A 27,904-nucleotide genomic window follows, 5' to 3' on the forward strand; every position below is an offset into this window, starting at 1 on the left:
AATGAAATGAAGGAGGTAATAAGTTCGTATATACTCACATATTTTCTCTGTGTAAAAGTGCTCAAGACTTGTGAACAAGGACCTGAATCCTGTCTTTTCCCGCCGTCTCTTCAACATATTTCTTAATCTCCAAAGCAGAATCTTCCAGTTGAGGGCTCCATGGGAGTTCGATAACTTTTAATGAACAAATATCCCCGAAACTAGGCGGAATCTCCTCAAGCTTACGACAGTCCCGCAGTCGTAATATCTCAAGCACAGGAAAGGATTCCTCTCTAACCTCCCACTTAGCAAGATTCACTCGCTGCAATGTCAAACATTTGAGTTTCTGGAAGGTGTCTTCCTCCCCCATGTTCCATCCTTCCCCATGGATGATTGCGTCTTCAAGGTACAGATCTTCAAGCTTGGGCAGTTTCGCTATTGTTGATAGTGAATCTGATGTCATCGGAAACTGACGCAACGACAATTTTTTTAAACTCGAAGGGAAGTGAAAATTCCACAGTCGATTTTCAAACTCTAAGGGTGCGCTATCACTTGAATTTGAACTTTGAAAAGTTACTACGATTATTTCTACTTCATTTAGGAAGTCCAATTTCGGGAACCAATATCCCTCTGTTGAACAATCCCATGATTCCTTGAGAAAAAATCCAAGCTCTTGAAGATTGGGAAACCTTTTGAAAATATCATGTGTGTCTTTCGAATAGGAAAGCTCGAGTAGCTCTAATGTTCTCAAGTTCTCTAACTTTGGGTCCTCTGCTGTCAATATTGGTTCATCTGTATCCAAATCAATGAAGGAACCGGCATATACGTTCAGCACTCGTAATTTTGAAAGACTCCAAATAGTCGGTAGTAGTACCATGGATTGATTACCATTATCGAGAGACAGAGTTTCAAGATTCCAGAGGTTTGATAAAGACAAAGGCAGAGATTTAACTTCTGTCTGAATGTTTAAGAACCTCAAATGAACCAACATGCATATTTCATTCAGCAAAGAATCTTTCACCTTGATAAAGGAGCGATCCAGGATCAACACTTTAAGAAGCCTCAAGTGTCTTAGGTGACATACATCATAAAGATAGTTGTCCAGCTCGTGTCCATTTATCTTCAAAGAATAGAGGTGCTTACCAGAATGCCTTTTCGCTTTTGAATCGAACAAGACAAAATTGTTATGCCCAAAGTGCTCCTTATCAAAATCATTTCTCATGTGACGTGGCATCAGATCTGAAGAAGATGATGATGGAGCACTTGAACTTATGAAGTCGAACAACTTTTCCTCTCTTGCTTTTATCAAACAAAAGTCATGCACAAGATCATGAATTTGGCAAGTCCGGTCTTTACCTATCTCCTTGAAAGAAATTACCAAGCTACTGGAAGTTAAATTATCCAGATAAACCTCCATCACTTCTTCCACACTCTTCATATCTGTCTGTTCCACAAATCCTTCGGCACGCCATACAATTTTCAAAACATCGGCTCCAATTAATTCGTCCTTTGGATAACTTGCAAGGTAAAGTAAGCATGGCTTTAGATGATCAGGCAAATGGTCATAACTTAATTCTATAACCCTCATCACTTCCACTTTCTTGTTCAAAATGAAGGACTTCAAATTATTTTGAACTTCAAGCCACACACTCTTTTTCTTTTCCTTCCCTGCAATGACTCCAGCAATCAAATCAACCACCAAAGGAAGCCCTTTACAGTTTTGGACTATCTCTTCTCCAACAACCACTAGTTCATCAGGGCAATGTTCTTTTCCAAAGACCTTTTTCTCTAATAACTCCCAACTTTCTTCCTGTGTTAGCAATCGAAGGTCAAGAGGATCACTATGGCGTTGTGCATACAAAGCCACTTTCTTTTCTCGAGTCGTCAAAATAATTCGACTTCCTTTCTCACATTCAGGAAAAGGTCTTGTCAACTCATCCCATGCTGCAGTGTCCCACAAATCATCTAAGAATATAAGGTACCTCTTTCCAAACAGATGTTTCCGTAGCTCATTAGCAACATCAATATTCTCACCGAATTTCGAAGTTGAGCCAGCAACTTCATTAAAAAGTTTTTTCAGCAACTCCATCTCGTCATACTTTTGATCGACTGTACACCGTGCACGGATGTCAAAATGACCATAAATTGACTTATCATTATACACTTTATACGCCAAAGTAGTTTTACCGGAACCCGGCATACCAGTGATCGAAATGACATCTAGCATTTTTGGTCCACTGGTGAGATTCCTAATTATCCAATTTGTCTCCTCTTCAAAACCTACGATTATTTGCTCAGCTGATGATGACTTGCTTTCAAGTGGCTTATTGGGAGAGTTTACAACAATGAGGCTCTTGTTTTTGGGAATCTTCTCAAGTAAGATCTCTTTTTTGATAAGCTTGATCTTTTCTATGGCAAGGGGAAGTGAGAAAATAAGATGTAAGAGACCATTATCTCTTACAATAATTGAATCAATGACATCTTTTGCCTCATATGCTAGATCTAAAACACGTGCCCAAAGATCTTTATACAATTCTTGTTCAACATTCATGAAGATAGATCTTATGAATTCTAGATCGTCTTTCACCAGTCTGATTTCTTCCTTTATCAAAGCAATTAAATAAGCATTGGAATTGAGCAAATCATTTAGGTGTCTAAGTAGAAGATGCATGAATAGGGGTGCATCACTCAAGGGAAAACAGAGTTGAGATGAGTCTGGGGCTTTCAGGTAAACATCTTTGAGTTCTCTCTTGAGGGGTTCAATATTTTCGAGCAAGCCTAGAGTTGCACTGTTTGTTTTATTGGTACTCTCTGCATTCTTTGATTTCACTTCTAAGTCGCGAGCAATAGCTGATACGTCCCTGGTGAGTTCTCCAACACGTGCTAGGAATTTAAACAACTGGCCATTGTGAATAAAATCCTTAGGCACATCAGTGAAAATGATTAATAGGAACTCTATCATGATATGAATGTTTCGAGCCCCTGGAGTGCTAGCGGTAATAACATTTACCATGTGCTCTTGTAGATGAATCAGATATTCTCTAAGAATGTCCGGAGAGGTTTCTAGGAGCTGCTCAATGAAGCGTCCAACTTCTGCTGATGTTGAAGCTTTCAAATTTGTAAAACATATGTGCATAACCTCCAGTTCAATTGGAATAATCTTCAAGAGTAGTTGTGCTAGTTTGAAGAGTCGAGAATCTCCAGGAAACTCATATTCCCAATGGAAGCGTCCTACTCTCTGAGCCATTAGTTGAAACTGAGGTAGGACATGTTCAACAATCTCATGCCCAACACAACCATTCACTATCAACCCGTGGAAATCTCGTATGTTGGCACATACATTCCGAAGAATCTCATATTCAGTCACGAATGGAGAATATTGTTCAGCACAATACTTGGAAAGATGATGGAGATTCTGGAGGAGGAAGTCCAATTGCTCCCCAGTCATGGAGGCACTTGATTTAGCAAGATAACATGAGCCGATACAATATTCCATATTCTCCACGAGGCGAGGATGGATATGACGCATGCCTTGTTTGAACGGCATGTAGTAGCCAAAATTGTATAAAATTGTTTCAACCTCTTGTCTTATGCGAGTCATTATATAATTAAAATTTTCCATATTTGAATAAGAAAGCTGGACATATGTACAAAATAGTGCCAGCTTTAATTTTAGCTTTCCAATTAGATCCACGTGAAATGCCTTTTCATTTTCTTCATTCTTTAAGCTCTCTATGAAATCCAGAATATTGACAATGTCCTTGCGAAGAGCAGAAAGGGACACCTGCTAAAAGACCAAACATTATATCAAACTCTCACAAAGAAAGACGCTTAATTCTCTATATATTATGGTTAAGTGATTTAATAACGTAAGAAAATATAATAAGTGAAAGAAATTTATGTGCAGACACATGGCATGTATCTCTTCTTTAGTATATAAAGTCACAATTAATCGAAAAGAAATAAAATAAAACAAACAAGAAACTAAATTTATCCGATTCATGATATTAAGAGAAAAAATAGTGTGTATATATATATATATATATCATGGATTTCAATTTCTTCAACCATAGGTTCATTTGCCTCAATTTTTTAGTTTCAGGTTCATTTGCTGAAGTATGAGGTGAAGAAACGGAAGGTAGAGGTGATTAAGTGAAGGAGAGAATAATCACAACATACGTCACGGATTTCAGTGTCTTCAACCGTATGTTCCTTTGCTGAATTGGGAGGAGCAAGTTTCTGCAAATAAACACCAATAGTATCAAGGTACAACCCCGAATGTCCGTGAAATCCAACAATAGCTACACCTTCTTTCATTACAAGTGAAAATGGGTATCCACCAGCATCAGACCCAAATGGTCCATAGTTATTTGCATTAGTTATAAAACATAGAGATTTTATAACCGTATGGCCATAATAACATCCAAATGTCCCCTTGATGCCTGTTAAATATTCCGATGGAGTTGCCTCAATAACAACCTGAGAGTATTGCAAATCACATATCGATTAAATAAGTAGTAGAATCAGGAATTTTAACAAGAATTCAGAAAAGTGCAAGAAGGTCATATTAGGATTCGAAATCTGTGACCTAAAGTAAATTTGGACACTTAGTTGAATCCTCTCACTGCAAAGGAAGCAGCAAACTTAAATATGAATCAACTGGTTCGTTCATATCTTCGACTTGAAAGATACCGATATAACTATAGATTTTACGCTGTGTACACTAGAATTGCGAAAAGTTGCGACACTATCATATTAAGTTGACCAACAACGTGATTTTGCATATCAAGAGCCTGGTAAGGTAACTTTAAGGCCGTAAGATAAAAAAATTACATGCTATAGCTGGTTGAATTGTCTTGATAATTAATTATTATTTTACATAATTTAAGCTCATTAATAGGACATGACACAAATTTAACTCGAGAAGAATGTTCCAATCATGAGAAATAAATATGTCGACCATAATATTTTTGGACTTACCTTATTTATTCGACCTCCATTCCCACCAAACTTTGGTGAGTCTTTGGTAGTACCTTGTTCGGTAATGGTTCTGAACATTATGGAGTCTATAACGTATCCATGAGCAATCAATATTTCTTTAATGGGACTTTTAAACTTGTAATTCCATTCCGATCCACCAGTATAGTCTCCCCATGGCCCCACCAATATCGAACCCGCTTGATCATAACTCACTTGATTTCCCTTCACATACATAGCAAATTAGATCAATGGCTCCATTATCAAATTTTATCCCTATATTGATAGTATTATTTCGCATCGAACCAAAAAAAAACAGAATGAATATAGACACAGTCATGTAAAAGAAGAGATGGCAAGGTACCATTGTTGGCAATTCACTTTCACTTTTTGTTATTTTCCCTTTCTTATGATCAGTTGATCCTGATCCCTATAAAAGGTGTAAGATGAGTAACATAAATTAATTGTTTAATGAAAGGGATCTCAATTAAGGAAGTAGAGGCAACTAAGAAAACAAGCGAATAATCACAACATACGTCATGGATTTCAATTATTTCTTCAACCATAGGTTCATTTGGCTCAATTGTTTCATCTTCAGGTTCCTGTGCCGAAGCAGGGGGAGTAGATTTCTGCAAATAAACACCAATAGCATCAAGGTACACTTCACAACGCCCGTGAAATCCCACAATAGCTCCACCTTCTTTTATCACAACTGAAAATGGTGTTCCACCATCCTCAGACCCAAATGGTCCATAATTCTTTGCATTAGTTGTAAAACATAGAGATTTTACAACCAAATGGCCATTGAAACGTCCTAATGTACCCTTGATGCCCGTTAAATGTTCCAGTGGTGTTTGCTCAAAAATAACCTGAGATTATTGCAAATCACATATCGGATAAATAAGTAGCTGAGTCGGGAATTTTGAAAAGAATTAGAAAAGTGCAAGAATGTCATATTAGGATTCAAAATCGGTGACCTAAAGCAAATTTGGACACTTAGTTGAAAACCTCTCAATGCAAAGGAACCGGCAAACTTAAATATGAAGCAACGAGTGAATTCATATCTTTGACTTGAAAGATGTTTATGTAACTAGAGATTTTACGTTGTGTATACTAAAAATGCAAAAAAGTTGCTTTACTATCATATTAAGTTGACCAATAACGTGATTTTCTCATATCAAGAGTCCGGTATGGTAACTGGAAGACTGTAAAATAAATGAATTACCTGCTATAGCTGGTTCAAATGTCTTGATAATTAATTATTATTTTAACATAATTTAAGCTCATTGCTATGACATGACACAAATTTAACTTGAGAAGAATGTTCCAATCATTAGAAATAAATATGTCGACCATAATATTTTTGGACTTACCTTATTTATTTCACCTCCATTCCCACCAAACTTTGGTGAGTCTTTGGTAGTACCTTGTTCGGTAACGGTTCTGAACATGATGGAGTCTATAACATCTCCGTGAGCAATCAATATTTCTTTAATGGGATTTTTCAACTTGTAATTCCATTCTGATCCACCAGTATTGCCTCCCCATGGCCCCACCAATATTGAGTCTGCTAGATCGTAACTCAATTGATTTTCCTTCACATACATAACAAATTAAATCAATGGCTCCATTATCAAATTTTATCCCTATATTGGAAGTATTATTTTGCAGCGAACCAAAAAAAAAAAAAAAAAAACAGAATGAATATAGATACAGTCATGTAAAAGAAGAGATGGCAAGGTACAATTGTTGGCTAATTACATTCATTTTTTGTTATTTTCCTTTTCTTATGATCAGCTGATCCTGATCCCTATATAAGGTGTCAGATGACTAACATAAATTAATTGTTTAATGAAAGGGATCTGGGCTTGTGTGCAAGTGTGCAGTGAAGAAAATTAAGGAAGTAGAGGCGACTAAGCAAACAAGCGAATAATCACAACATACGTCATGGATTTCAATTATTTCTTCAACCTTAGGTTCATTTGGCTCAATTGTTTCATCTTCAGGTTCCTGTGCCGAAGCAGGGGGAGTAAGTTTCTGCAAATAAACACCAATAGCATCAAGGTACGCTCCAGAACGCCCGTGAAATCCCACAATAGCTCCACCTTCTTTCATCACAACTGAAAATGGTGTTCCACCATCCTCAGACCCAAATGGTCCATAATTCTTTACATTAGTTATAAAACATAGAGAGTTTATAACCAAATGGATACCACAACGTCTAAATGTCCCCTTGATGCCTGTTAAATATTCGAATGGAATTGCCTCAATAGCAACCTGAGATTATTGCAAATCACATATCAGTTAGATAAGTAACAAAGTCAGGAATTCTGACAAGAATTCAGAGAAAGGTGCAAGAATGTCACATTAGGATTCGAAATCAACAAGTGCATTCATATCCTTAACTTGAAAGATGCTTATAACAACAACAACAACCTAGCATAATTCTATAAAGTAGGGTCTGCGCAGGGTGATTTGTACGCAGACACTATTTCCGAAAGACCCCGGCTAACTTGAAAGATGCTTATATAACTATAAGATTATGCTGTGTACACTGAAAATGATGCAAAAAGTTGCCACACTACCATGTTAAGTTGATCTATCAGGTAACTTGAAGGTTGTAAGCTAAATGAATAATCTGTTATAACTGGTTTAATCTTGACAATTAACTTGAGAAGAATGTTCCAATCATGAGAAATAAATATGTCAACCATAATATTTTTAGACTTACCTTGTCTCTTCGACCTCCATCCCCACCAAACATTGGTGAGTCTTTGGTAGTACCTTTTTCGTTAATGGTTCTGAAAATGATGGAGTGTATAAAATCTCCATGAGCAATCAATATTTCTTTAATGGGACTGTTCAGCTTGTAATTCCATTCAGATCCACCAGTGTTACCCCCCCATGGCTCCACCAATATTGAGTTCGTTTGATCATAACTCACTTGATTTTCCTTCACATACATAGCAAATTAAATCAATGGCTCCATTATCAAATTTTTATCCCTATATTGGTAGCATTATTTCGCAGTGAAAAGGAAATAGAATGAATATAGATACAGTCATGTAAAGGAAGAGAAGACAAGGTATCATTGTTGGCGATTTGCCTTGATTTTTTGGTTATTTTCCCTTTCTCTTATTATTTCTTATGATCACCTGATTCTGATCATACCTTTCTCTTATTATTTCTTAAGTCATTAGTTTATGAAAAGATTTGTGCTTGTGTGCAAGTATGAGGTGAAGAATGTGAAGTAGAGGTGCTTAAGCAAACAAGGGAATAATCACAACATACGTCATGGATTTCAATTTCTTCAACCACACGTTCATTTGGCTCCATGTTTTTAGCTTCAGGTTCCTTTGATAAAGGAGTAAGTTTCTGCAAATAAACACCAATAGCATTAAGGTATGCTCCACATCGCCCGTGAAATCCCACAATAGCTCCACCTTCTTTCATCACAAGCGAAAATGGGGTTCCAGCCTCAGACCCAAATGGTCCATAATTCTTTGCATTAGTTATAAAATATAGAGATTTTACAACCGAATAGCTACCACAATATCCAAATGTCCCCTTGATGCATGTTAAATATTCCAATGGAGTTACCTCAATAACAACCTGAGATTATTGCAATCGGTTAAATAAGTAGCAGAGTCGGTAACTTTGACAAGAATTCAGAAAAGTACAAGAATGTCACAGTAGGATCCAAAATCTGTGACCTAAAGCAAATTTGGACAATTTGCCACTTCCTTTGCATTGAGAGGATTTAACTAACTTAGATATATAAGTAAATTATATTTACCCTTTCTACATAATTTTTAGGTGAAGGGGATTCAATTAAACCCGTAGCTTTGCCGGCCTTGTGTTAAACCCAGTTAGGATCTATAGAAAGATGCTTATGTAATTATAGAGTTTATGTTGTGTACACTGAAAATGCAAAATGATGCTAAACTATCATGTTAAGCTAACATATAACATGTCACTTTTCATATCTTGATAATTAAATTTTTATTACAAAATTTAAGCTCATTCCTACGACATGTGACAAGTTAACTTGAGAAGAACGTGCCAATCATGAGAAATAAATATGTTGAGCACAATTTTTTTGGACCTACCTTGTCTCTTCGACCTCCATCCCCACCAAACTCTGGTGAGTCTTTGGTAGTACCTTGTTCAGTAACGGTCCTGAACATGATGGATTCGATACAATCTCCATGAGCAATCAATATTTCTTTAATGGGACTTTCCAGCTTGTAATACCATTCTAATCCACCAGTGCCTCCCCATGGCTCCACCAATATTGAATCCGCTTGATCGTAACTTACTTGATTTCCCTTCACCTATATAACAAATCAATGACTCCATTATCAAATCTTATCCGAATATTGGTAGTATTATTTTGCAGTGAAAAAGAAAATAGAATGAATATAGTTATATAGGCACGATCATGTAAAAGAAGAGAAGGCAAGATACCATTGTTGGCGATTTGCTTTGATTTCTTTTCAATTCTTTCTCTTAATATTTCTTATGATCATTCTATTTAAGTTATTCATTCTATATAAGGAGTTAAAAGAGTAACATAAGTCATAAGTTTTACGAAAGAGATCTGTGCTTGTGTGTAAGTATGAGGTGAAGTAAAGTAAGTGGAGGTGATTAAGCAACAGAGAAAATAATCACAACATATGGGAGAACTAGTTAATTTATCTTCGCGCTGTCACAAAAAATTACCAGTGAGTTATTAAATGATCTTTTTATAAATTAGTCCATAAATAAAAAGGAGAAATATGACAAACACTTAAACTAATTTTTCATATGTCTAACTTTTAATTTTTTAAGTCTTTCATTTTCCTCCTTTTTGTTTCCTTTTTAATTCCAAAATATGATGGAAAAAATAAAAAGGATTATGAGAACCTAATTTTTGACCATACATGAATTTTTCACGGGAAAATGCATAAGTACCCCCTCAACCTATGACCGAAGTTTCAACTACACACCTTTTCTTTTCGAAGATTTTATTATCCCATGAACTATATAAAGTGAAATTATTGCCACCCTAAATGCTGACGTGACAACGTGTGTGTGTTTCACTCCTCAGATAGAGTGAGAAGCCCAAAAATTTACTTACTAGTCATTTTCTTTTTCTTAATCTTTTGTCTTTTACACTTTTTTTCTTCTTCATGAGATAACAACCACTATTAAAAGGCATTGAGCTCCATTTACCACACCATTTCTTTAAAAATTCATTTTTTAATTTTAGATTAGTATTTTTTAATTTTAGATTTGTCATGTTGCTACTAGTCATGAAAGAATGGAATAATAGATCAAAATAAATAACATACAAGATTGACAGAACCTATTATTAGTTGATTGATATAATTATTTTATTTGATTGATCTTGGCTTATATTGGTAATTGTTTTTTTTTTTTTGGTAAGTAAACAATCTTATTTACCAAATGAGCATTTACAAAGTGTAAAAAACAAAACAAGCTCTACCTCTAACCGCCAGAACTTCCCATAACTTCCAACAGACTCGTTAACACTTCTCCTTAAGGATAGAAATTAAATAGGATTTTTACATTCCTATACCATATAGGAAACCTTATTACCCTCAATGTTTAAGGTCTGATATAATTACATTTAGTATACCAAATTATCAATTCTATGCCATAGTGTATTTTAAGGGTACAATTAATGCAGCGTATATCCCTCCTTAATTCAAGGTACCGTATATCCCACCCCTCCCACGTTTCTCTCTCCCAACCCTCACCCTCACTCACGTTTATGTACTGTTATTAAACATAAAAACCTATGATCATGAAAACATAGATTTGCAGCATATTGATGTAGAAACACTTAAATCTTACATTGCAATTAGGAGCAACAATCATTCAAGTTCCTGGTTACACTCATTGTTATTGAAAATCTTGTGAACTGCAGTCAATTACCAATACTTTATTTCCCAAAAAAATTAAGACAAAGAAGCTCATGTTTTAACTTCAATCAGCACCTGATTTGAATTTTCTGTTACTCTACATCGAGCTTTAACATGCATTCACCTGCCGCTAGCATTCAAATATATTCTGCCTGTTGACATGAAAGCATAAATCTAACCTGCTAGTGCGTGGGATTGAGGTTCGATTGTAGCCTGTAGCTTAATTGCTATTTTCGACATTGGTACAATTTCTCATTCAATTGTAGCTTAATTGGTATTTTGGACGTAATTGTATTTTTTGCAGAAGATTTGTAGAAGTTTTAGTCGCTTTTGATTTGTGAAAACAGAAAACAAAGCATCTACAATCAGAATACAAATAATCTACAATTTATCTACAAAATATCTACAAACTAGGTACATTGAATTTTAATATCCCAATTCCCATTCAATTGTAGCTTAATTGGTATTTTCGACATAATTGTGTTTTTTGCAGAAGATTTTGTAAAAGTTTTAGTTGTTTTGGATTTGTGAAAACAGAAAACAATACATCTACAATCATAATACAAATAATCTACAATTCATCTACAAAATATCTACAAACTGGGTATATTGAATTTTAATATCCCAATTCCCATTCGATTGTAGTTTAATTGGAATTTTTGACTAGACATAATCTTAAAGATTCATTATAGTATTCTCAATTATAGATTGAGGGAAATATGTTAGAAAGCTACATCAACTACTTTGTCGAGTTTGAAAAATACTACCTAGTGACATCAACTATTAGATTTGCCAACTTATTATTTTTCATCGAAAAAAAATATAATGATATTTTCAGCTACAAGTTTAAGTGAGACTATAAGCAGAAAGATTAGGTGAAAATAGGAACAATCTAAATAAGGAATTTTAATGCTACAATGATTCCTTATTTAATGAAATATCTGGGAGAATATTTACTTCCATGATTGTAGCGCACCTAAATAGGAATATCTAGAAGAATATTTAGTTCCAGATTTGTAGCACGCCTAATTAGGAAGGAATCAGCTCCTAATAATTGGTATTTAATGAATGGTATAATATTTATAGAATAACTGTGAATATGGCGGATAAATATGAAACTATGCACATTTTTGATAATAAGGTTTCATATATGGTATAGAAAGGTAAAAGTCCCAAATTAAATTCATCAAGTTTCTTAGCAAATCCGGGCTTCAAAATTCCTCAGCAGCGCACTTCTTGGGTGATTGCTCTTCAATTGGAATTGCCAGGTTAAAGGTTAAACAGGAGAAGGAATTTAAGTGTGAAAGTTAGTTAAACTACTCAATGACTCTGTAAACGCTGGCTATTTTTCAATTACCAATCCTAAAATTGGCTAGTCCGTGCTATTTTCACTATTATTTGCGAATAGTTCATATAAGTGTTCGGTTGAGCCCAAACAAAGTTGAATAAAAACAATCTAACAAAATTGCTCCTTTTTACTTGACCCCCCCCCCCCCCCTTTCCCCATATAACTCATTCCATTGTTTTAGCTCAGTCGCATAGAATTCTTGAAGCTTTTCTTTAGTGACAACGGGGATAAAAGAAATATTTGGAGTATTAGTTATATTTTTGTCCGGATATTATGAGGAAAATCCGAAAAAATCAAACCAAACCAAAACACTGGAAAAAAGAGATAAAAAATCCGGCTTTTACTGATTTGATTTGGTTTATAGATTTAAAACCTCGACATAATTGATTGAATTTAGTAATTAATAAACCTACCAACCCGAACTATATACACACCTAATTCGAACATTTTATCAATTAGCAGACAACAATAGAAGTTAACCAATTTAATAAAAGAAGTTTTACCTTTCACGAATATATAGGAACGATATTCAATTTTTTAGTTATTTAATTTAATCGATGCTTCAATTAGTTCTTTAGCTTAATATTTTATTAGGGTTTAGACCGTTAAGTGAAAAGTTTATTAGAAATAGTTATTATTGACCAACGTAGGTATAAAAAACACATAAAAATTTATCAGGAGAAAGAAGTAAGAATACAAAGAAACCGAAGAAAGAAGCATAAAAAGTCATTGCAGAAAACATTTTTGCAGATGTAGCCATGCATAAAAAGTAGTAAGTGTTTTTTGAATAATAGTTCCCCATCCGAGTACAAAAATTAAACACACTTTTCTTAAGTTATTATAGACTAAATTCGGAAACAACTTCTCTACTCCCTCGGGTAGGGGCAAGGTCTGTGTACACATTACCCTCCCCAGACGCCATTAGTGGGATTTTACTGGGTTGTTGTTGTTGTATAGACTAAATATGATTAACCTTTTTAGTTGATGAAAATCTGAGTCATGGATTTAGAATGAGGCAACAGAAAGTATGGAATGGTTGCTTCTTTCTGTTCTTGTGTATGTATGAATTCTCCCCTTTTCAACAAACCAACAGTTTGAGATAAGAAGTTTAAAATTCGTGTTGAGGAGAAGAGATAAGTATATAAGGGCACCAAAATTATGAGTTTAGGGAGAAAAATTAATGACAAAAATTGCTGGGTATTAAATTTGAAATAAGTTTCTTAAATATATTTCCGAGTAGTTTCTTTAAGTTATGTAAACGTGAGCAATTTTTATATATTTGATAAATTGTGATGGTTAGATTTAAACAGAATTGTGAAATAAAAAGAGATAAAGGGAACTCACATTTGGAGGTGCAGGTCTTATAGTTTCTGCTATTTACGTGGGTGGTGATATTTGGCGAAAACTCCATATTTCGCATGTAATTTGTCTTGCATTATGGCTCAATCTTGTTAATTTTGGTGTGAATATTTGTGACTTGAACTCAGTAATGGTATTTATATGTGTAGGAATCCATTCGAAGTGATTTGAAAAGTTTGCGTGCAAATTGGAGTAAAAACGGAAGAATTTTGAAGAAGTATAAGTTGGGTGACCGGGTTCGCGCCAGACATCAACCAAAATGCCGTTGACAGCAGGCTAAAAAGTTCACTGTTCAGCACCACGGCAAGCACAAAGCTTGACGCCCAAGGGCGGATTTCGTCCTAATTCAGTTGGGACTTGGTGATTTCAACCCTGCACGTTCCAATATGTATAAAAGGGTTTTAAACCTGTTTTGGAGGGGGGGGGGGGGGATCAAACATACTTTGGACGAAGGGAGAGCGTTGAGCTGCCGTTGAGGCCGGAATTCATCAGATTGTGTCTTTTTTCCATCAAACTTAGTAATCTTTAAGTTTTTTTGCAGATGATTTGTTGTTTTGCTACCATGACTATGTGTGACAAGAGTGGGCTCTAGTGGTGAACACCATCCACTTCAAACCAAGTAGTTGTGAGTTCGAGAAACCAGAAGACAAAGGCGGGGAGTTCTTGGAGGGAGGGAGACGTGGTTCTATCGTAAACAACCTCTCTACCCTAGGTAGGGGTAAGGTCTGCGAACATACTACCCTCCCCAGACCCCACTAGTGGATTATACTGGATTGTTATTGTTGTTACTGCTACCATGTCTAGGTGGAGCTAAACTTCGTTTCTAGGATTGTGGTTGACATGAATATTGAAGTTTATTAATCACAACATCGTTAATTCGAGTTATCATATTTGGTTGTTTCTCTAATTATGTGCATAATTTCTTAATTGTCCTTTTTAGAAAATTGAATTGAAGAATGAAAGAGCTGAACGAAGGAAGAGGAAAAATGAATAAGTTCATCGCAAAAAATGCAACAACAAAGGATCAACCAAGACTATGGGCGCTGCTTGGGGAGAAAGCTCATATGAAAGCATAGATGATGATGATGATGAATGAGCATTAATATCTATTGGAGAATCTGATAAAGAAACTGAGGTTAGTATCTTTCATCTCAAAGATACGATTAAATTTTTGTCTAAAGAAAGATTATCTTAGTTATTACTAGAGTTGATTGATGAATATGAGGATGTTAATAATAAAAAGGAAGAAACAACAAGAAAAATAAAATAAAAAGAAGATCACGTGTTATATATAGAGTTATTTGAGAATTCAAACTCTTCTTTCTGGAACACGTGAATGCAATTTCATCATTAGAAAATCCACATAAAATCTTGAAGAAGAAAGAATCACTCTGCGATTGGATTACACACCACTTTGCTCAGTTGCTTTATTGCCATTTAAATTTCCGATTGCAGGTTTCTTTAATACCTTGTTTTTAAGTCATCAATTATTGGTTTCCTTAATTCTGCGTTTTTCTTTAGCCCCCGTTATCTTGGAGAATTTTGAATATTCCGTCACAGTTTTCGGTCACCGGAATATCTGGAAATACAAATCTTCTCGAGAAAATTTGATTGAATTGGACTATTGTGGAAATCGATAGCATTTGATTTACAATACAAACTGGTTCGTTTCTTCAGTACTCTCTTCAATTTTACAGTAATCCATTAATTTCCATTTCATTTCTTTCTTTGCTTTTCCCATTTCTCTTCGGACTTTGGGTTTGCGACCAGTAGTCCTCATTGTTCTTGATTTGCAAACTTCAGAGGAGAAAAAAGTTATTAAGAATTAATTTTTGGGCCGGAAAACAACTCTTTTGAATCTTATTGAAACAAGCAGTCCGGACATCCTCGACTGGGATCCAGATTCCATCTTTCTTGAATTAATTTTCTGCCGCTGGTAACGGTGACAGTCCGGCCTGCCTGTATTTTTCTTGGCTACGTGGGTGTTTGTGTGTTTTGCAGGTATCACATTTGTGGCTGTTTGGTGGCGGTAGGGAGGTGCACACGCACAAGCAGTAGAGCAGCAGCTATACGCCAGGTTCCGCAGCATCTGTCGAAAGATACAGCGCGTCCCGACTGTGATCCAGGTTCCATCTTTTTTGAAATTGTGTCTGCGCACATCTATTGGCTGTTGCCTTGCTAGCAGTTTCGATTCGATTGATTGCTTTTTCTATCTTTTCTACTAGTGTTTTAGGCTTAAGGTTTCATCTATTCATTTTAATCCTGTGTTTGCTTAGGGGTAGTTTCGTGGACGTGGTAGATTCATTGTTCCAGTGCCTGCTCGTGTGACTGTTCTCGTAGTCTCCCTTTGAGTTGTTTTAGCACTCGGGTTCGTAGCCTGTAGTCCTTCATCCCCATTATTGGTTCTTAGTGGTAGTGTGTACCTAATACCTTTTGTTTATAGTGGCGGTAGTGGACGATGTGAGAGTAAGGTCATGTCCTCGGGTGGGGCTGGGGGCGGGGTCCAGGGGTGGGAAGGGGGGTAAGAAAGCCTCTAGGTTGAGAATTGGGTCTTGGAACANCATCCCGACCGGTCAAAATTGGCCATCATTTACTTTACCCGTAAAATTCTTTCATCCGTTACCCGGGTAAAGAGGGGCAGCTGTTGATACCCTAATTTTTTCTATATATTTTTAATATGCATAAATACTTTCAAAATAGCATATATATGCATATGTAAGCATGCAAAAGGTTTTTGTAATTTTTTTATAATTTTAAAGATTTTAAATTGATTCATTTCCTCCCCTTTTACTCATAAAATCCCCAGTAATTATCCCTCAAATCATTGTTGAGGTAATTTAGTCATCTAAATTATATATTTATGCCAAAATATTGTCATAATATTTTTAGTGCATTTTTATAATTGCATTTTACATTTTTAAAGCTAATTTGTATATAATTTCAATATTAGCCCTGTTAATGTATAATTACATTTATATGCATAAAATTGATCTTCTATATTTTTTAAAACATTAAATATCTATTTTAAATCATTTTAGTACACAAAATTATTTTTTAGAAATTATCTATTATTTATTATAAATTATATGGGGATAAATCGGCTATTTAAAATCTAGCCAAATTGCATTCCAATTTTAGCCTCAATTAAACCCAATACCCCAGCCCAATTTCGGGTTAAATAACCCGACCCAGGCCCTAAATGCACCTACCCGACCCAAAACCCGTCAAATCCTGGCCGTTGATCTAAAAGATCAACGGCCCTCGTTTAGTCTTGCCTTTTTTATTCCAAACGACCCCCAACCCTAACCATTTCCCCACATCCGCCGCCCTAAGATCCTCTCCTCTCTCAAAACACTCTCAACCTAACCCTAGTCTTCAACCGCCGACTTCCCATCTCCGGCTATCTTCGGTGACCTCTCATCGTCTCTTGAACCTCCAATGGCTTCTCTCATGCTATGCTTGCCTTCTCTAAGGTCTTCAAGGGCCCAGGGCCATGCCAACTTGCATCTAGGGTTCGTCACTTGCATGTTCTTGGCTACTCCAGTGTGATTTCAAGCAAAATCACGCTGTATTTGCAACGATCCTTGGGTTTTCTAAGCAGGTTCTTCATCTCTATATGGGTTTCTTTCAAAACCCTAATTTATTTTCTATACACAGATCTAGGACGATTTGAGTTTGTTTCTTTAATATTTTTAAGAAAAAGAAGATGCCCGAAGAATGGAGGTGGAGTACGATGGCTCCGCTTTACAAGAACAAGGGTGGTATCCAAACTTGCAATAATTATAGGGGTATCAAGCTGTTGAGTCACACTATGAAGGTTTGGGAGAGGGTGGTGGAGGCTAGGGTGAGGAGGTGCGTTTCTATTTCCAAGAATCAGTTTGGATTCATGCTGGGGCGTTCGACTACAGAAGCGATTCATCTGGTAAGGAGATTAGTGGAGCAGTACAGGGAGAGGAAGAAGGATTTGCATATGGTGTTTATTGACCTTGAGAAAGCATATGATAAAAGTTCCGAGGGAGATCCTGTGGAGGTGTTTGGAGGTTAGCGATGTTCCGGTAGCATACATTAGTGTGATTAAGTATATGTATGATAATGCTAAGACTCGGGTGAAGACTGGGGGTGGTGACTCGGAGCATTTCCTTGTGATGATGGGGTTGCACCAGGGATCGACTCTTAGCCCATTTTTATTTGCCTTTGCGATGGATGTATTATCGCGTCACATCCAAGGGGAGGTTCCTTGGTGCATGCTATTTGCCGATGATATAGTGTTGATTGACGAGACGCGTAGCGGACTTAACGCGAGGTTGGAGGTTTGGAGACAGACCTTGGAGTCTAAAGGTTTCAAACTGAGTAGAACCAAGACGGAATACTTGGAGTGGAAGTTCAGTGACGGGACCCATGATGCAGACGTAGAGGTTAATCTTGATGCTCAAGTTATCCCCAAGAGAGCGAGTTTTAAGTATCTCGGGTCTATTATCCAGGGAAACGGGGAGATTGATGAAGATGTCGCGCATCGTATTGGAGCGGGATGGATGACGTGGAGGCTCGCTTCCGGTGTTTTGTGTGATAGGAATGTGCCGCTAAGACTTAAGGGTAAGTTTTATAGAGTGGTGGTTCGACCGGCTATGCTGTATGGGGCTGAGTGTTGGCCAGTCAAGAACTCCCACGTGCAGAAGATGAGAGTAGCAGAGATGAGGATGTTGAGATGGATGTGTGGGTGTACCAGGAGAGATAAGATTAGGAATGAAGATATCCGTGATAGAGTGGGAGTAGCCTCCGTGGAGGACAAGATGCGGGAGTTGAGGCTGAGATGGTTTGGACATGTTCAAAGAAGAAGCATTGATGCTCTAGTTAGGAGGTGTGAGAGGTTGGCCATGGAGAATTTGAGAAGAGGTCGAGGTAGGCCTAAGAAGTATTGGGGAGAGGTGATTAGGCAGGACATGGCGCTGCTTCAGCTCACTGAGGACATGACCCTTGATAGGAGAGGGTGGAGGTCGAGGATTAAGGTAGAAGGTTAGTTGGTAGTTTATAGTTGTTCACTGATAGTCTTAGTAGTAGGCGAGTCCCTTTATAGTCTTAGATTTTTAGTAGGTTATGTGGTTTTGTTCGCCTCGGGTATTGTATTCCCTGTTGCTATTATTTGGTGCCACTTTTTTTTTTATCTTCCATCTTTCTTCCTCCCTTGCTTTCCTCTTCTTCTTCTTGCCCTTCCTGAGCCGAGGGTCTATTGGAAATAACCTCTCTACCTGAATTAGGTAGGGGTAAGGTCTGCGTACAGACTACCCTCCCCAGACCCCACTTGTTGGGATCAAATTGGGCTTGTTGTTGTTGTTGTTGTAATAATAAAAAGGATCAACTGTCAAAAGAATGTATGATTTTGAAAGATAAGTGCAAAAACCTGGAACTTAGGGCTTGTGAAATTGAAAGTGAAAATGCTGTGTTGAAAAACCAAGTTCGTGCACTTGATACAACTGTCCCAAAACTTAGATACGAAAATCTAAAATTGAAATTAGGAATAGGTAAAAGGACAGTTGGTCACACACAATCACTTTAGAAGAAAGTGTAGGAAAAATAAAAAACTGGTAGGAGTCTTAAAGGAGGATTTGATTAAGGTCAAGCATGAGCTAGACAAAACATGTAATGGAACAGGTCCTCTAATGCACTTTCATGGCTACAAGAACATCTTAGTAGCAACTGAAGAGGACTTGGCTTTGGGAATTTTGTACCTAATTGTGGGATCCCAAAAATAAGTCCCTCACACTCTCTGAAAATAAGATTTGCACACACTATAAAAACATTGGTTACTACAAGAGTGATTGCACTGCAAAGGAAAAGGAATATCAAGAGAATTAAAAATTTGTTCTACGGAAAATAGGCTGCCAAGTTGGGCTAAAAAGAATTTGATTTATCCTTTTTCCTATAGAAAGGGACCCAAACTAGTTTGGGTTCCTAAAACTAACCTTTAATTTTTTTTTTTGCAGGTCCAAGTGAAGGGAAGCAACCAAATATGGTACATGGATAATGGTTGTTCTAAGCACATGACAGGAAGCAAGAACCAATTCGTTTCACTTGAGGACCTTAAAAGAGGTAATGTCTCCTTTGGAAACGGAAAGAAATGTGAGATCATTGGGGTTGGAAAGGTAGGTAAGACTGATTCTCACTCTATCGAGAATGTTTATTTGATAGTTGGACTGAAGTACAATCTAATAAGTATATCACAAATGTGTGATAGAGGTAATATAGTATCCTTCACCCCTACAAAATGCTTTGAGATTAATCTTACCACTTACAAGATGGTTTTGCAAGAAAAAAGAGTGAATTACATATATGTGGTGGATCTGTCCACACTTTCAGATAATGAACTCACTTGTTAAGTGTGTTGGACAATGATCCACTCCTTTGGCACAAGAGACTTGGACATGCCAGTCTAAGCCAACTTAACAAACTAGTCTCCAAGGACTTGGTATAGGGTTGCCTAACATTAAATTCAAGGAAAATAAAGTTTGTGAGGCTTGTGCATGGGGAAAGCAGGTAAGATTCTCTTTAAAAGAAAGAAAGTGGTAAGTACTACCGGGACGATGGAACTAGTCCATAGGGATCTATGTGGACCAATGAGGATATTGAGAAGAGGACGTAAGAGATATGTTATGGTGTTTGTTGATGATTACTCTAGGTTTAGTTAGACACTATTTTTAACATCTAAAGATGAAGCATTTGAGATGTTCACTTTTTTTTTAGAAAAACTCAGAAACAACTAGGTAATCAACTTGTATTAATTAGGCCTGATCATGAATTTGAGAATGCTAAATTTGATAAATTTTGTGATGAGAATGGCATAGATAAAACTTTCATGCTCCTAGAACTCCACAACAAAATGGAGTAGTAGAAAGAAAGAAAGGACATTTGAGGAAATGACTAGGACTATGTTACTTGCTAGACATTTTCCCACACCTTCTGGGCAGAAGCTGTGAACACTGCATGCTACATCATACACAGGTGCATGGCTAGACCTCTTATTGAGAAGACTCCCTATGAGTTACTTAAAGGGAGAAAGCTAAATATATCACACCTTAGGTCATTTTGATGCAAGTGCTTTATGCACAATAACGGAAAAGACTCCCCAGGTAAATTTGATCCCAAATGTGATGAGGGAGTATTTTTGGGATATTATTCACATTACAAAGCTTATAAGATTTAAAACAAAAAAAAGAACTATGTGTATAAAAGAAATTGTAGATGTTGTTTCTGATGAAACTAACATTCTTTTTGATAGGCAGGAATAAAACTATGACTCAATTGGGCTGCTAAGAAACTCAAATGAAACTATAGCCCATCCTGAAGTTGTACGAAAGGAAGAAACATGTGATGGAACAAGTCTTTATACCCAGGGTAACCTAATATGGGGAACTAAGCAAAGCGGAACTGATCCTTAAACAACGAGGGAACATGTCCATGAACCTGTTCCTCAACAACAAAATATTGAAAGAACATCTAAGGAAAACCAGCTGGTTGTGAAACCTTACAAGTATCAAAGTTCTCATCCCATTGGGAGCATAATCACTTATCAAACCTATGGAATCAAAACCAGATCTTTTTTGAAGAACCTCTGTGGTTTTGATGCTTTTTTTATCTCTTATTGAACCTAAAAAATGTTACAAAGGCTTTGCAGGATACATACTAGGTGAATGCAATGCAAGATGAACTCAACCAATTTGAGAGAAGTCAAGTTTGGCATCTGGTAAAAAGACCTAAGGACAAATTAGTAATTAACCGCTAAATGGGTCTTCAGAAACAAACTTGATGAAGATGGAACAGTTACAAGGAACAAGGCAAGATTGGTGGCTCAAGGATATAGTCAAGAGGAGGGCATAGAATATGATGTGACTTTTGCTCCAGTTGTAAGATTGGAAGTAATTAGACCCCTTCTATCCTTTGCTGCTTACATAGAATTGACTCTCCATTAGATGGATGTGAAGAGTGCCTTCCTCAATGGCTATCTAAAGGAAGAAGTATTTTTCAAGCAATCTCCTGGATTTAAAAGCAAGAATGTCCTAAGCATGTGTACAAGCTTGATAAGGCACTTTATGGCTTAAGCAAGCTCTAAGACCATGGTATGAAAGAATGCGTAATTTCTTGCTTGAGCATGGCTACAAGAGAGGTAAAATTGACAATAATTTGTTATTGAAAGGAAAAGGTAAAGATCTCTTGGTAGTCTAGATATATGTTGATGATATAATATTTGGAGAAACTACAGATAGGTTAAGTAAAGAATTTGCTAAGCTGATGGGGAGTAAATTTGAAATGAGTATGATGGGTGAGCTTAATTTCTTCTTAGGCTTACAAATTAACAAAATTCAAATGGAACTATGATCCATCAGCAAAAGTATGTGAAGGAGTTGATTAAGAGGTTTAAAATGGAAGATTCCACAAAATTGGATATAGATGAACCCGGTTATCTGTTGATCAGAAGATGTATATGGGAATAATCTTGTTTACATCTCACTGCTAGTAGACGTGACAATATTTTCAGTGTAGGCCTATGTGCTAGATTTCAGGAAAATCCAAAGGAGTCTCACCTAACCACTGTCAAGAGGATCTAGAGATACCTAAAAGACACCACTAAACTCCGCCTATGGCATCCAAAAGATAGTAATTTCAACCATGTGGGCTATGCTCATGCGGATATGAATGTTTTCTTGTGGATAGGAAGAGCACTTCAGGTAGGGCACACTTTCTTGGCTCTTGTCTTTTGTCTTGGGCCACCAAAAAGCAAAATTATATGGGATTGTCTACTACTGAAGTTGCGTATATGGCTGATGTCTCATGTTGTGCTCAATTTTTGTGGATCAAATAACAATTAATGGACTTTGGAATTGATGTAGGTTGTATCCCCACAACACCAGTGCAATTAGTATGATCAACAACCCGGTTCATCACAAAAGAACTAAGCACATAGATGCTAGACATCATTTTTTGAGGGATAACTATGAGAAAGGTTGGATTACTATGGAATTTTGTGTTACTGACAAGCAAATGGCTGGCATCTTCACAAAAGTTATAAGTAGAGATCACTTTGAAAGGAACTGGTTCGAATTAGTGTAATGACCCGATAGGTCATCTAGAGACCTAGCATATAATTTTGTGTTTCGAAACCTCAAATAGCTCATTTTAACCTTCCTGGATTTGCGTGCACAATCTGTGCCTTTTTTCAAAAGGTTTTTATGTGAAAAATTAATGAAAATATGAAATCGTGCCTTAAAAACTCATTTGAGTTGACTTCGGTCAATGTTTTGGGCAAATAGACCCGAATTCATGTTTTGACGGTCCCGGTGGGTCCGTATCATGACTTGGGATTGGGCGTATGCCAGGAATCAAATTCGGATTATCCGTTATCGCTGTTTTGACTTATCGCTGTTTGTTGAAAATTATAAGTTTAAATACTTAAAGAAATTTCAAGTATGGCCGAAGTTTCACTTTGTTGCTGCCTTGTTCAGCTTTTGGTTAACTTGGTATACCTTCATCACTGTATTTATCACGTGTCTTTAAAATTTGGTGCAAAACCGAGTTGATTTGACGTGATTCAGAAGTCTGGTTGTTAAAATGAAAGTTCTTAAGTTCTATTGAAAATTTCATTTGTTTTGGTGTCAGATTCGTATTTCTAGCTATTATTTTGGTATTTTGATCGCGCAAGAGAGTTTGTATAATATTTTTAGACTTGTATGTATATTTGGTTCGAAACCCTAAGTGCTCGAGTGAGTTTCAGATAGGCTACAAGTGTTTTGAACTTAAGGAAAAATTCTAGTTTTAGCTTCTACTGGTATCTGGTGTCATGTGCTTCACGATCGCGAAGAGGAATCTGTGACTGGGAGGATTTCATTCATCGCGAATGGAAGACGTTGGTCGCGAATGTGGAGCAGTGGGGGGGGGGAGGTCTGCTCTTCGTGAATTCGGCAATTCAATTGAGAACGCATAATCATAGATAGGCGGGGGCTGGGAAATGGACTTACTCTAGGAGAACACGAGCCCTGGGGGGTTAAGCCTACGCGAACGTGTAGAGTAATTCGCGATCGTGTAAGACAACTGGGTAGTGCCCTTTGCGAATGCGTAAGGTGTCTCATGAACGCGATGAACACCCGACGTTCAATCATTTAAACATTTCAAAAACGGTATTTCATCCATTTTTACCATCTTTCCATTAGGGCTCGTCCTAGAGGCGATTTGGAAGTGAAATCCTTTTATAGGTTAGCATACTTTGACTCATTTTCTTCCAGTTCTAAAATCGCCCATTAATTTTTAGATTTATTCTTTGTCTTTTCATGATAGAAAACTAGGGATTTGGGGAGAATTGAGGGTTTTTTACAAATTCGGTATTTAGACATCAATTTGGGGATTGAATTTTTAAACTAATTACATAATCGGGCTCGGGTATGAATTGGTAAATGCGTTTTGGTCCGAATCTCGGGTTTTGACCAAGCGGGCACGGGTTGGCTTTTTTGACATTTCGGAAAAGTGTAAAAATCCTAACTTTATGTATTGTAATTCATTCCATTAGTATTATTTAACATTATCGAGTCAATTTTGGTTAGATACAATTGGTTTGGAGGTAGGTTCTAGAGGAACAGTCCTAGTAGAGCTTTGAGTTGATTGCAGAATAACGTAATTATCGTGGTTAACCTTGACTCTAGGGATTATGGCTTGTTTGCCTATTTGCTATGTGTTTAAATATGTGGGTACAATGTATATATGAGGTGACGATTATTTATGTGTTGTTGTTTGGTTAAAGCATACGGGTAAGACTTGTTTCCTTGTGATTTATTTCCTTCCTTAATTATGACATTCACGCTTAGATTAGATTATTACTTACTTGATCGTTCTTCTGTATTTATGAATTAATTGTGATGGTTGAATATTTTTGAAAGTTGAGGTTTGGCTTCTTGGAACCATTATTGACGTATGGTTTATTCTTGCATTATCTATCTACCAAATTTTCATACAGTTTATTGCTTCATTTATTGATTAATACATCGTGATGAAGATAGTAAAAGCACAAAAGGTGATGTAGTTCCATATTAATCGTTTCATGGTGAAGTTTCGTTTCATGGTGAAGTTGAGAGTAAAAGCACGAAGGGCGATGTCGTGCCATTATTATCGTTTCATGTTGAGGTTGAGAGTAAAAGCACGATGGGTGATGTCATGCCGTCTTTATTCATTATGTTTATCCGTTTTTATTGTTTGATGATTTATTTGATTGATTTGTGTCGTCATTCCTATTGTAGTTATCATATTTTTCCCCCTTTCGCATGTCCCCTCCCAATCATATGCATTAACTCTCTATTTGTTGCTCTCTCTCTCTCTCTCTCTCTCTCTCTCTCTCTCTCTCTCTATATATATATATATATATATATATATATATATATATATATATATATATATTACAATTTTAATTACGTAACTGTCCTGTCATAGCCTCGTCACTACCTCATCGAGGTTGGGCTCGGCACTTACAAGGGTACATTGGGTCGGTTGTACTCACACTACACTCTACACTTCTTGTGCAAATTTTGGTATAGGTACTAGCTGTACGTGAGGTGCATCAGCTCAGATTATAACATTTAGAGACTCAAGGTAGATCTGCTGGCATCCGCAAATCTTGAAGACCCCTTCCTCATGTAATATTCATTTCATTCGAAATAATTGTATTTATTTCATACTCTATTTGTAGAAATTCTAGTTGCTCAATGCTGGCTTGCTTAGCAAGTGAAATGTTAGGCGCCATCATTGTCCCGAAGGAGGAAATTTTGCGTCGTGACAAGTTAGTATTAGAACACTAGGCTGCCTAGGTCTCACAAGTCATGAGCAGAATTAGTAGAGTCTGGAGAAACGGCACAGAAACTTCTGTACTTATCTTTTATAAGCTATGGAGTTTAGGAACAATATCACTTATATTTCTCTCTGTCGTGCGATTTTATTCTGTCATTGATGATTGAACTCTTCTACTATTGTTCTCTCGTAGATGTCGAGAACACGTAATGCATATACTGCTGGATAATAGCCGAAGCCCCTAGTGGTAGCTCCTACTAGGAGCAGAGGTCGAGGTTGAGGTCGCGCCAGAGGCCGAGGCAGAGCTCAGCCTAGAGCTCGAGCACCAACACTAGCAATGGAGCCTCAGGTAGATTTTGATGAGGATGTTCTACCTCAGATTGTACCTGTTAGACCAGCTCAGGTCCCGCAGGAGTTGACCGCCACTCCAGTGCTTTTGGATGCTCTAGTCCATTTAGTGGACCTTATGGAGAGTGTAGCCCAGGCCGGTACATTTTCGGTAGCACCCGCCGTCTCTTAGGCTAGGGGAGGATCACAAACTCCCGATACTCATACTTCGGAGTAGATGGCCCCCTGTATCAGACTCCACCAGCCCCGCTAGTTGGGGTAGTTTAGCCGGTTGTTGTGGCACATGCTAGTGATAAGCCCACCATGTATTCTAAGGCTTTATTGAGATTGGACAAGTTTACTAAGCTCTTTCCAGTTCACCTCGGTGGTGCACCCTTTGAGGACCCATAAGACATTCTTGACCGCTGTCATGAGGTATTGTTGAACATGGGTATAGATGAGACCAATGGGGTAGATTTTGCTATTTAGATGAATGGTTCTGCGAAGAGGAGGTGCAGAGATTATATGTTGACCACACTAGCTGGGTGGCCTTCGCTTACTTGGCATCGGTTCTCAAAAAAATTTCTAGAGATGTTTCTCTATGTCGCGTTGAGGGAGGATTACCACATGCTGTATGAGCATCTCCAGCAAGGCAGTAAGACACTCACTCAGTAAGAGACTCGTTTTGTGGATCTTGCTCGTCATGCTCTTATCTTACTTCCTACTGAACGAGAGAGGGCATGTATATTTATTTAGGGACTCACTAACACAATCAATCTGCAGAATATCCAAGGAGATCGTGAGTGATAATTCCTTCTAAACGGCTATAAATGTTCCTAGGCTGATTGAGATGGCTCTTGCTCAGGAGAGGGGGCAGGTGTCTGATAAAAGGCATCCTCATTTCGGTGGGTTCAGTGGTGCCTCGTCTAGAGGTGGTTGCTTTTGGTAGAGGCCATCTTCCCAGACTGTTTTAATTAGTGCTCCAAGCATCCCATAATGCTTCTGGAAGTCGTGGCCCTGATGTCTCTCATCCCGACCAGCTAGCCTACAGTGCACCACTAGCTCCTATTAGTGCACCTCCTCTCCAGAGTTATCAAGGTGGTCACCCAGGTCGACAGGGCCAGTTCCAGGGTTAGCAGTCACAACACTCGATGGCCTATTATACTTGTGGCGATCTGAGGCACATTGCTAGATGTTGTCTATCGGCAGTGGGCAGTGGACAGAGCGCATCAGCTTTGTTTTCGTGGCATGGTTCTGGCATCGGGTGCTCCACCGCCTGCTCAGTTAGCTAGAGGTAGGGGTTAGGCAGCTAGAGGTAGAGGTCAGGCTGTTATAGGTGGAGGTCAAGATGTTAGAGGTGGAGGCCAGTCAGGTAGGGCCCATCCTAGAGAGATAGTTCAGAGTGGTGGGGCCCAACCCCAATTTTATGCTTTCCTAGCTAGGCCTGAGGATGAGTCATCTGACGGTGTTATAATAAGTATTGTTCTACCTTTCCATAGAGATGCTTCAATTCTATTTGATCCGGGCTCCACTTATTCCTATGTGTCATCATATTTTGCTTCATATCTAGTTTTGCCTCGTGATTCTTCAGGTACTCCCGTGTATGTTTCCACACTTGTAAGAGATTATACTAATGTAGATTGAGTCTATTGATCGTATGTGGTTAATATTGGGAGCCTTGAGACTAGCGTAGATCCTTTACTTCTTGATATGGTGTATTTTTATGTCATCTTGGGTATGGATTGGGTATCACCTTATCATGTTATATTAGATTGTTATGCCAAGACGGCGACCTTAGCCTTATTGAGGTTGCCTCGATTACAGTGGAGAGGGACTCCTGGCCATTCTACCAACATGGTTATCTCTTATGTAAAGTTCGACGAATGGTCGAGAATGGGTGCCTAGCCTATTTGGCTTATATTCTCGATTCCAGCATGGAGGTTCCTTTCATGAATTCAGTACCAGTTGTTCCTAGGTTTCTAGAGGTGTTTCTAATGGATCTGTAGGTGATGCCACCCAATAGAGATATTGACTTTTGTATTGATTTGGCTCTAAGCACTCAGCCTATTTATGTTCCTCTACACTTTATGGCCCCGCTACACTTAAAAGAATTGAATGAGCAGTTGTAGGAATTGCTTGATAAGGGCTTCGTTAGACATAGTGTCTC

At 37.5% G+C, this 27,904-nt stretch overlaps 1 protein-coding gene across 11 annotated transcripts in view; it reads right to left on the reverse strand.

The window, feature by feature from the left end:
• The window catches only part of LOC109237713, a 72,428-nt gene that overhangs the window by 1,089 nt on the left and 43,435 nt on the right, over nucleotides 1-27,904 (reverse strand). For 4 of the 11 annotated variants that reach the window (XM_019404060.1, XM_019404061.1, XM_019404058.1 and 1 more), the window contains exons 6-15: nucleotides 9,066-9,290; nucleotides 8,248-8,568; nucleotides 7,688-7,909; nucleotides 6,901-7,233; nucleotides 6,330-6,551; nucleotides 5,493-5,825; nucleotides 5,321-5,386; nucleotides 4,960-5,181; nucleotides 4,159-4,458; nucleotides 39-3,766 (exon numbers count right to left, since the gene is read on the reverse strand). In XM_019404060.1, the coding sequence (XP_019259605.1) occupies nucleotides 62-3,766; nucleotides 4,159-4,458; nucleotides 4,960-5,181; nucleotides 5,321-5,386; nucleotides 5,493-5,825; nucleotides 6,330-6,551; nucleotides 6,901-7,233; nucleotides 7,688-7,909; nucleotides 8,248-8,568; nucleotides 9,066-9,290 (5,949 nt within the window). In that variant the 3' untranslated portion in view covers nucleotides 39-61. The remainder of the gene's footprint in view (nucleotides 1-38; nucleotides 3,767-4,158; nucleotides 4,459-4,959; nucleotides 5,182-5,320; nucleotides 5,387-5,492; nucleotides 5,826-6,329; nucleotides 6,552-6,900; nucleotides 7,234-7,687; nucleotides 7,910-8,247; nucleotides 8,569-9,065; nucleotides 9,291-27,904) is intronic. The other 7 variants (XM_019404065.1, XM_019404064.1, XM_019404066.1 and 4 more) reach the window with 7 other exon arrangements.

This window comes from Nicotiana attenuata, unplaced genomic scaffold, assembly GCF_001879085.1.
Source record: "Nicotiana attenuata strain UT unplaced genomic scaffold, NIATTr2, whole genome shotgun sequence".
Lineage (NCBI taxonomy): Eukaryota > Viridiplantae > Streptophyta > Magnoliopsida > Solanales > Solanaceae > Nicotiana > Nicotiana attenuata.